The following is a 10,409-nucleotide window of genomic DNA, read 5'->3' as shown; positions in this document are numbered from 1 at the left end:
AGTAAAAGCCCAAAGGAGATGCTCTCCTGGAACAGCCTTTGGTGACAGCAAGGTCCCCACTGAGAACTTCAGTGCGACTCTGCAGCTGTTACCCACCTGTACCCATCAGCTGCAACTCAGTGCTTTTTGAGTGGCTTCTGCTAAATCTTTTCTTTCCCAGAAAGAGCCATTCCCATGTTTCTTTCGATTTCCACCCGCGTCAGACAGGAAACAAACCCAGTGCAGAGTGGAGGGTGTCACGGCCGTGATGCACTCTGAGAAAACCCAATAGCATTCACAGCTGGCTGTGTAACTTTTCATTGTCTGATCACTGCCTTCCTGCCTCCCAGCCTGAGATCCAAAGTGAAGATGTGGGGTGTTGAGAAGTGGCTTGCCATTAGTAGGGTTCAGAGTTAGCACCACATTGAGATGGACTGAGGCCAGCTCGCCCCCCCCCCCCCCGATAGCTGTTGTGTGAGGCCCGCTACAGACTCAGGCAGAAGTTAGTTTGTTCTGGAACAGCCTTCTAAGAGGAGCAGTGAGGGCAAAAAACCTAACTGGCTTCAAGACTGAGCTTGATAAGTTTATGGAGGGGATGGTATGACGAGACTGCCCACCATGGCATGTAGCCGATCTGTAACTGCTAGCAGCAAAAATCTCCAACAGGTGGTGATGGGACACTAGATGGGGAGAGCTCTGAGTTACTACAGAGAATTCTTTCTCAAGTGTCTGGCTGCTGGGTCTCCCCCACAAGCTCAGGGTCTAACTGATCGCCATATTTCGGACTAGGAAGGAATTTCCCCCAGGTCAGATTGGCAGAGACCTGAGGGGAGGGGTCGCCTTCCTCTGCAGCATGCGGCACAGGTCACTTGCAGGTTTAAACTAGTGTCAATGGTGGATTCTCTGTAACTTGAAGTCCTTAAACCACGACTGGAGGACTTCAGTAACTCAGCCAGAGGTTCGGGGTCTATTATAGCAGTGGGTGGTGAGGTTCTGTGGCCTTCAATGTACAGGAGGTCAGACTAGATGACCTTCTGACCTTAACGTCTATGAGTCTTATTGAGTGGTTCACCCTTAATCTAAAGAACCAAAACCTGGGAAATACCAGACAGGAGACCATCAAACAGGAGTAAAAAGCAGTAAAAAGCCTCAGCAAAGAGCTCCAGGATACATAGCAGGGCTCATGTGGCAGTGAGTTCCAAAGACAAAAGGACCCATTCATAAGATCACGTTATCTAGGGTTACCATATTTGAACATTGAAAAAAGAGGACACTCCATGGGGCCCCGGCCCCGCCCCAACTCCGCCCCTTCCCCTCCCCCGGTCCCACCCCTTTCCCCACCCCCGGCCCCGCCCAACTCTGCCCCTTCCCTGTCCCCATTCCAACCCCTTCCCCAAAGTCTCCGCCCCCTCCCCTGAGCACCCCACATTCCCCCTCCTCCCTCCCAGCCACACGAAACAGCTGCACCAATTCTAAAGTCAGGCACTCCACTAGTATAGACTCCCATGACTTTAATGAAGCTGCTCAGTGGAGGATCTGCCCCGGCCCTCAGTTTTTGGGAGCGGTCAGGACACGCAGCTCACACTGTTCTGTTTCCCAGCTCCCCAGATGCCTTGGAGCACCCAGTTCTCCTCCCTGCCCGGTAAAATCCCGGACATTTTGAGCTATTTAATTCTTTAATTCTAAAACGTAATTCTTTATATGTAGTGAACTTTGTATTTTCGTTTTGGCATTGTGTTTGCTCCTAGGATCAGGGGCAGCCAGGGTCTCCACGTGCTTGGCCCGCCACAAGCCAAGCTCAGAGGCTCCCATTGGCTGGGAAAAGCTCCAATGGGAGCTGTCGGAGCCAGCCCCTGCAAGCCCTGCTCCCGCAGCTCTGATTGGGTAGGTATTTCGCAGTGATCCACCACACTGCTGTGTCTCATCACAAATGGGGAGCTGAGTGCCATACAGCACACCCCAGCCCCAGGAGCTCTGATCCACTTGCAGGCAAGGCAGCCCGATGCCCATCGCAGCCAGAGCTCTGATCCCTCTGCACACTCCTGCCTTTCTCACACTGCCCTCCCCTCCTCCCCCACCACAGTCAGTGCTTTTTGGCGACTCCCCGGAGCAGCTCCCCCAGCGCTGCCCCCCACCTGTGCAATCAGCGGCGCATGGTACTCCCAGCTTTGCTGCTCCCTGACTCTTCGGCTCTGTTTAAGAGCCAAGCTGCCCTAGTGCTACCGGCTTCAGGCACTTCTCCTACCTGGGCTCCACCTGAGCTGCTCCTCCCAGCTCAGACTGTAAGAGCCGAGCTGCTGGCTTCTGGCAGCCCTCCCCTACCTCAGGACCCAGAGCTGGCTGGACACGTCCCTTCCCCCGGCTCCAACTGAGCTGCTCGGCTCCGCCCCCTCAGACTTACAGAGCAGAGCTCCAGGAGCCAGCGTTACCGGCTTCAGGCAGCACCCCCCCTGCCTCGGGACCTTGCACCGTGGGAGCAGCTCAGCTGGAGCCGGGTAGGAGAAGTGCCTGGCTGGGGGCTCGGGGTCCGGAGGCGGGGGGGGGGTGCTGCCTGAAGCCAGTAGCGCTTGCTCGGGCAGCTTGGCTCTGTAAATCTGAGAGAGGAGGAGTGGAGCAGAGCCACAGGGGGAGAGGAAGTGCCGGCCATTTTCCCGGACATGTGTGGCTTTTCAGCAATTCCCCCCGGACGGGGGTTTGATTGCTGAAAAGCCGGACATGTCCGGGAAAAAGAGGACGTATGGTAACCCTACGTTATCTGAAGAAGCCACCCCAGAGACAGCTGCATCTCAGCGCTGGGCGAGCCATCCCCATGTAGTGTTGCTGTGCTGCCACCCCAGAGGTGACTGCATCTCAGCCCCAGGTGACCATTACCCAGCAGTGGAAAGAGTTCAATATTTGCTAAGGGTTTTTGTTTTCAGTTCTAAGAAATGCCTCATTTCTGAGAAGAGGCAGTTGGGGATGTCATTTCTGGACGGAGAGGCAGTGGTAACATCCAGAAATTCACTAGGGGGTGTATCTCTGGCCAAGCTGTCCGGCCCCCCAAGTTGATCACAGTTCCTGCACTTTCAGTGTCTTTTAAAGCACGTGCACTTCCAGACCCTGCTGCTCCAAAGAACCCGTGGGGGGATCTGGGGAATGAAGATTCTCTGCACCCTCTAGTCTCTGTCACTTGCTTTTCCAGCCTGGCCCCACCTCTCCGGGTCTCTCTGTGCTCCCCTCCCACACACACACACTGCCTCCCACCCCCTTGCACTACAATGTGAGAGCAGGGCAGCCCCACCCATCTTCAAACTCCTGCCAGCTGGGCTGCTGGAAGGATAAGACACACGGAGTTACGCTTTTGTTTCTCAGACAAAATTTTGCCTGCACGGAGAGAAGCGGAGATTTGGCCGGGTAAGAGCAGGAGGCGGAAGGCGTGTGGAGCCCATCCCCCCCCAAGGAGCAGGATTGTCCCCCCCACTCTATCCTCCTCCTCCCTCCCCCGCCAAGGGGCAGGATCGTCCCCTGTGCTCTATTCCCCCAGGTTGCAGGATTGTCCCCCGCAGTCTATTCCCCACCCATGGGGTAGGATCGTCCCTGCTTGTTCCCCATGTTTCACCCTCCCTAACTGTGCTAGGGCATTGCCAAGTCACATGATAAGTCCTGGCTCTCTGTGGGGCGGAAATTCCCTGCAGCTGGGGGTGGTGGGGTGGGACAGGGTCAGTTCGGACCTTGCCCTCTGTCCAGCAGAAAGATAGGCTCAGACAGCGGCTAATCTACCCCCAACGCTGGCTCTGGCTCATGGCGTGATTTGAAACACTGTCAAACTCTGACCAGTTCAACCAGCTAAAATCCGGGCAAACCCTTGGGCCTGTGGAATCGCCCAGAACAGTGGCTTGTCTTGCGTTAGCCACAATCGGGACATTTACAGGCACAAGCTAATCTATGGAAGGAGAGCCAGCCCCTCAGATGTTCACCTCCCCCCCCAAAACGAGGGGTTCTATATATCTGCTTGCCGGTCTTTGGAGCCGCTTTTCCAGCCCTTGCCATTGGAGGGAGAAGCTGGAAAAGGGGCTCCAAAGACCAGCAAGCAAATATATAGAACCCCTCTTTTTTAGGGGGCTGGCTCTTTCCGTGGGTTAGTTTGTGCCTGTGATGCGCACTGCTTTGCCTTATCACAGCGCAGCAATCCCATGCCTCCAGCAGCTGGGGATTGCAGGAAAACCCCAACTGCCCTGTGAATCTGGCAACTTTTTGGTGGATGAAATCCTGATAGATTTCGTCCAAAGAGGGAGGGAAACAAAATTCCCATCTTCTATCTATCCCCCACCTAATGCCCAGGGCTCTGTGGGGGTGAGAGGGTGAATTTGCTCTCACGCCAGCTGGAGGAAAGCTCGGCCAGTCAGCACCCAGCTCACTGCATGATGGGAAGGAAGCTATTTCCTTGTTAGGCCCTGAGCGTGGCCTTTCCTAAGGCCGAGCTCGGTGCCTCCCAGACTCGGGCTCCAGGAGCCCCTGTTTCTCCCCAGCTGCCCTCGGCAGCGAGTCTGACTGAGATCAAACTCCTCTCAGAGGCTTGTGCCCCTGCCGGGCGTGGCACTGCCAGTGATTAACCCGTGGCACATGGTGTCTGCCAGGCCGTAGGCAGCAGAGAAAAGTCCAGTGTCACCAACAGCCCCAGCGCTAGGGTAGGCTGGGCAGAAGCCAACAACACATGCTTGATACAGCCAAAGAGCGTCGGCCATGCTCCCAGCCCGGTGGGGGGTGGAGGGGTGGGTGTCTCTCCAGGGACGCAGAGACGCTGACAGAGTGTAGGGGGCCATGGGGGATAATCAGCTGGACGTGAGCCCCCGTGCGACAGTGCGGCCAAAGGCGCTAAGGATGCCCAAACAGGGGAATCGCGCGTAGGAGCAGAGAGGTCAGTTTACCTCTGGATTTTGCGCTGGTGCGACCACTGCTGGGGTCCTGTGTCCAGTTCCGGAGCAGTCCAAGAAGGATGTGAATATATTGGAGAGGGGGCAGAGGGGGGCCAAGCGAATGGTTAAAGGATTACAAAATGTGGCCTGGAGTGATAGACCCCAGGAGCTCAAGCTGTTTAGCTTAGAAAAGAGAAGCTCCCACCTCCCGGGGTGACTTGACTCCAGTCTAGAAGCACCTACGCGGGGATCAAATATTTAATAATGGTCTCTTCAGGCTAGCAGAGAAAGCTCTAACGTGACCACATGGCTGGAAGTTGAAGCTGGACACATTCAGCCTGGAAAGAAGATATCCGTGTTTACCAGGGAGGGGAATTAACCATGGGAACAATGTACCAAGGAGTGCGGTGGATTCTCCCTCAAGGTGGGATGTGTTTCTAAGAGATCTGCTCTCGTTCAAACAGGAATTAACTGGGGGCAGTTCTCTGGCCTGTTATCCAGGAGCTCGGCCTTGGTCCCTCCTGGCCTGGGAATCTACCAATCTCCGCCATGACTTCTTGGAATCCGTCTTCTCGCTCTGGTGCTGCCTGGTGGACAGGGACACAAAGTGGGCAGGTAAACTGAGTCACACAGCTTGTTCACAGAAATATTCCCATGTTCTCTCGCTCCTCCTCAGACTCCTGCTGCCAGGAAGGGGCACACCTGGGCTAGAGATCATCCCTCCTCCAGCAGAGCCCTACTGCTCCGGGCGCCAGGTCCTGACCCAGTAGGTCCCCCCCACTCAGCGGGTCTAGAGAGATGGATCAACTCCGGGAGGATGTCACCTGCTCCATCTGCCTGGATGTCTTGGACGACCCCGTCTCCATCGAGCGCAGCCACAACTTCTGCCAGGGCTGCCTCGTGGCTCACTGGCGCGGGGTCTCGGCCCAGGGCTACCAGTGCCCCGAGTGCCGGACTCCCTGCTCCAGGGACAGGATGACCCCAGACATGCGGCTGAGAGCCCTGGTGAAGAAAATCACAGAGCCCCTGCGGGAAGAGATGGAGCTGGTGAGACCAGACAGGCTGAATCAGGGGAAAGGGGCGCAGGGCGGGGACTGGCTGGATCAGGGGGTGGGGAATGGGACACGGGGCCTTTCCTCTCTAGGGGGGGCAACCTCTGATTTGGAGGGCAGGGGACTGGGTGGCTCACGGGGGGTGAAAATGGCTCAAGAGGATCTGATCTGAGGGGCAGGGACTAGTTGGTTCAGGGGATGGGAATGGGGCACGGGGCTCTCATCCAGAAGCAGGGACTGGCTGGTTCTGGGATGGGGTCCGAGCTCTGACCCTGCTCTGTCCCTGCAGCAGGGGCCGGGGGCTCAGCCAGAGCCGGGGCACCCGGTGCAGCTGGTTCGTCTGGATGACAAAGGCAGCCTGATCCTGTACGAGGAGGCCCTGAGCCTCTGCCTGGAGCAGGGTGGGGTGGGTGACGCCCCCATCTGCCTGGTGTCAATCATCGGGGAGCAGCGCCGGGGAAAATCCTTCCTGATGAACTGCCTGCTGCGCCGGCTCCAGAGCCTGGTGGGTGGGGACAGGAGCCCCAGCTATAGCCCCATCGCCTGAACCAGAGACCCCACCCACCCCAGCCAGGGCCCTGCCTCTTGCAACACAAACCCCACCCACCTCGGCAAGGGCCCCCTCCACGACTGGCATGCCCCCTACAGCAAAGGTCCCCTCTTCCCAGGCAGGGCCCTCCCGCTGTACCAGGCCCAGGGCAGAGCAACTGAGGCCCCACCCTGCAGCCATGGCCCCTCCCCCTGCACCACAGGCCCCACCCTCTGGTCGTGGCCCCTCCCCCTGCACTACAGGCCCCACCCTCTGGTCGTGGCCCCTCCCCCTGCAGCACAGGCCCCACCCTCCAGCCATGGCCCCTCCCCATGTACCACTGGTCCCATCCTCCAGCTGTAACTAGGGTTACCATATTTTGTGCCTCCAAATGGAGGACACTCCACGGGGCCCTGGCCCCGCCCCAACCCCACCCACGCCCCCGCCCCAACTCCGCCCCCTCCCCAAAGTCTCCGCCCCCTCCCCTGCTTCCCGCGAACATTTAATTCGCGGGAAGCCTGAAGCAGGTAAGGGAGGGTGTGGGGGGAGGAGGTGCGGCCCAGGCTGGCCCCCCCGGCGGCTCCAGCCTGGGTCGGCTCGGGCCCTGGGGTGCCGGCCCCGGCCGACCACCCCCGGCCCGCCCAGCACTGCCGGCCCCCAGCGGCCCGGCACGCCCCCCGGCCCCGGACCGGCTCCCGGCCCAGCGCACCCCCCGGCTCCCGGCCCCCCGACCCGGCACCATGCCCCCGGCCCCGCGACCCCGGCCCGGCCCCGGCCCGGCCCCGGCCAAAGAGGACCCGGCCGAGCCCTCCCTCCCGATTTTCCCGGACATGCCCGGCTTTTGGGGATTTCCCCCCGGACGGGGATTTGAGCCCCCAAAAGCCGGACATGTCCGGGAAAATCCGGACGTATGGTAACCCTAGCTGTAACCCCACCCCCAGACCCTTAGAATTCCACCTCCTCCCCCAGTGTCCCACCACCCTGCCCCCTGAAAATGCCAGACCCAATCCCCGTTCCCTTCTGATCTTGCCCTGGTCACCCCCTACAGGAGGCTGTGGATGCGTCATGGATGGGCCGAGAGGACGAGGCCCTGGGGAGGTTTGAGTGTCGCAATGGGACAGCGACCGTGTCGAGGGGCGTGTGGATGTGGGACCAGCCCAGGGGAGGAGGGTGAGTGGGGCAGGGAAGCAGGCAGGGGAATGGGGGATGGGGCAGTAGGGGAGGGGAATGAGGGTGGTGTGGGGGGAAGATTCTAAGGGGAGAAGGGGGCTGGAGTAGTGGTGGGGGAGGGGAATGGAGGAGTCTGGAGGGGGTAAAGTCCTGTGCAAGGGCAGGGGGACAGGAGGGACTGGAGGAGGGGGGAAAGAAATGGGCAGATGGGGATAAGGTCCCAGCCCTGTAGTTCCCTACAGACACACTGGGATGCAGTTGGGGGTGGGGGGTGTTCACAGCTTGAACCTCCTCCCCCAGGGCCTGTCTCCAGCCAGAGTGCCCAGGGCCGGCCCCAGGGAGCCGGGCAGCGGAGGAGCCAGGGCTGGGCAGGGCCGAGGGTGGCGTCAGTGCAGGGCACTCGTCGCTGTGGCCGGTGGATCTGTCCGTGTGTCTGTCCCTGCAGGTGGCCGTGTTCCTGGTGGACACCGAGGGCTCCCTGGACCTGCAGCGCCGCATGGAGACCAGCATCAAGCTCTCCGTGTTGGGCATATTGCTCAGCTCCTATTGGGTGGGGGAGCCGTGCTGCGGGGGACGGGACTGAGGGCTCTGCAGGGGGTGCCGTGCTGTGGGGAGCGGGGTGAGGGGGCCAGCAGGGGGGCTGTGCTGCGGTGAGGTGAGGTGTGGGGTTGGCAGGGGGGCTCACCTTTTCTTATTATTATTTTCCAGATCTTTAACATTTCCAGTACGTTTAAGCAGACGGAGGCAGATTATTTGGAGGTGGGTGGGGCAGAGGATACACACAGCTCTACTGACACGGACCTGCCAGCCAGGTCTCTGCTGGGGGGACCCAAGACCCTGGGTGATGTAGGGATTGGAGGGGGGCAGTCTAGAGGCTGTTATTGATGTTTAGAAAGTCCCAGAGATCTTGCCCCAGGCTGGGATTCGGGCAATGAGTCTGAACAGTAATACGTGAGCAGTAATTAAACAAGTATTAGTGACTGTCTTATTTCTGGTTCTTTATCATTACCTGGTGGCTATTTGTCATTAACCGATTAGCTCTGGTTCTCACTGCTGAGTGCTGGACCTGCTGGGGGGCTGGTGGAGAAGAGACTTTTGTGTCCCGGTTCACTCCCCTAAGTGATCTGAAATGCTCCTGCAGACTCAGGTCTCCGGGAGGGTCAGGTAGCTTGTGGTAGCTTTGGTGACCCAGAGCTGAGGTGGGTGGAACCAGGGCTGATGAGGGGGGGAACCGGTTCAAATTACCGGGACCTGGCGGTCCGAAAGGGGGCCCGGGACCCAGCGGTCCGGAACGGGGTCTGGAGCCCAGCTTTCCCGCCGTCTCGTCGGCCCTGTTTAGCCGGTCCGCCCTTGCTGGGGGTCCCGAACCCGCTCTCGGTGGCCCTGGCACCATGCCACCATGGAGCAAGGGGTAGCCCAGATACAGGTGCCCCCAGAAATCAGCATTTCTCACAGAACGTGCCCAGCCAGAATGTTGTGCTCAGCCAAGCCAGGGCCAGCAGAGTTAAGGGAAATGCCCGCCCAACCGTACCTCGGCCTTCTTGGGCTGGCGCTCCAAAATACCTGTGGCACCCAGCCCTGCTCTCTGCCTGTGCCCCATATGGGGCAGGAGCCACCTGCACATGCCCTGCACCCAGACACTGAGTCTGGATGGGCAAGAGCCAGCCCTGGGCACCCTGCATTGCTCTGCGTTAGTTAAGAAGTTCCCCCTGTGGCTGGGTAATGCTAGTTCCTGTCCCTCATGGACGATCTCGCCCCCCTGTGACAATGCGGTTCTGGCGGAACCCAACTGAGAGCGCCAACTCAGGACAAATTGCTAAAACAGGGCAGTTACAGCCCAAGGCTGGGGTTTTTCCACCTCTAAGGCAAACCAAACCAGCCAGACTAAGACTTCGGTCTCATCCCACTGGCTAACCGCAAGTCTCACAAGCAATCTCCTTAGACACTCCAGTTTCCCAGTATTACCACCAGTGCCACACGTTATGGGGACAAATGGTTATGAAAACCAATACCCCAGTAAAAGAAAAAGGTTCTCCTGATCCCAAAGGACCAAGCCCCAGACCCAGGTCAATATACAAGTCAGATCTTACCCACAAATCACGCTGCTGCCAATCCTTTAGAATCTAAAATCTAAAGGTTTATTCATAAAAGGAAAAAGATAGAGATGAGAGTTAGAATTGGTTAAATGGAATCAATTACCCCCAGAAACAGGCGGCCCTGGGGGAGCTGAAGAAGGAGCTGGACAAGCAGATGGCAGAGTTCCTGCCGCGATATGAACAGCGCTTTAAAGTGAAGAAGGCCGAGTGGTTGGGCCTGTACATTGGGCGGGGTGGGGTTCTGGCAGTGGTGGGTGCGGGTATCGGAGTAGGCATCAGGGCGGGTGCAGCTCTAGTGGGGCTGGAGGAAGCAGTGGCCATTGGGATTGGGGCCGGGGTCTTTGGCCTGATTGCGGTGGTTGGGCACTGGCCGTGGGCCTGGTTTGGACAGAAGATGGCCCAGAACAAGACAGGCACCAACACCCCAGGTCAGGGGAATGAGCGGGAGAGCAGGGCAGGATGTTCAGATTAGGAGCCCCTGCTGCGGGGGGAAGATAGTGGGAAGAAACCATCACACCTCACTCTGGGTAAGGGTCTGTCCCAGCCGTCAGCACTGGGAACCTCTGTATGCAGGGGATAGATAGATATGAGGATTTTGGGGATAGATAAAAACAAACTTACAACAGGTAATTTTGCGAGATTACAAAAGGACACAGAGGTTGACTGATTTACAGCCGGGTCACCGAGA

The 10,409-nt window shown here is 58.5% G+C and overlaps 1 protein-coding gene across 1 annotated transcript; it reads left to right on the top strand.

Moving 5' to 3' along the window:
* The first annotated feature begins 3,304 nt into the window (after positions 1–3,304).
* LOC128848700 (uncharacterized) lies at positions 3,305–10,193 on the top strand. The gene is made up of 7 exons (XM_054049197.1): positions 3,305–3,372; positions 5,551–5,921; positions 6,216–6,431; positions 7,504–7,625; positions 8,071–8,152; positions 8,334–8,384; positions 9,831–10,193. The coding sequence occupies exons 2-7, from the start codon at positions 5,673–5,675 to the stop codon at positions 10,191–10,193; spliced, it is 1,083 nt and encodes a 360-aa protein (XP_053905172.1). The 5' UTR covers positions 3,305–3,372; positions 5,551–5,672.
* The last annotated feature ends 216 nt before the right edge of the window (positions 10,194–10,409 follow it).

Source organism: Malaclemys terrapin, chromosome 1 (genome assembly GCF_027887155.1).
Source record: "Malaclemys terrapin pileata isolate rMalTer1 chromosome 1, rMalTer1.hap1, whole genome shotgun sequence".
Classification (NCBI taxonomy): domain Eukaryota; kingdom Metazoa; phylum Chordata; order Testudines; family Emydidae; genus Malaclemys; species Malaclemys terrapin.
Note: the sequence above shows the minus strand (reverse complement) of the source record. Positions and strands in the feature narration are given on the sequence as shown.

Bases quoted from the DNA above. Each gene is read 5' to 3' on its own strand.
- LOC128848700 (XM_054049197.1), top strand. From the start codon at position 5,673: ATGGATCAACTCCGGGAGGATGTCACCTGCTCCATCTGCCTGGATGTC. The intron at 6,432-7,503 runs GTGGGTGGGGAC...CACCCCCTACAG, and splicing joins TGCGCCGGCTCCAGAGCCTG to GAGGCTGTGGATGCGTCATG. The intron at 8,385-9,830 runs GTGGGTGGGGCA...AATTACCCCCAG, and splicing joins CGGAGGCAGATTATTTGGAG to AAACAGGCGGCCCTGGGGGA.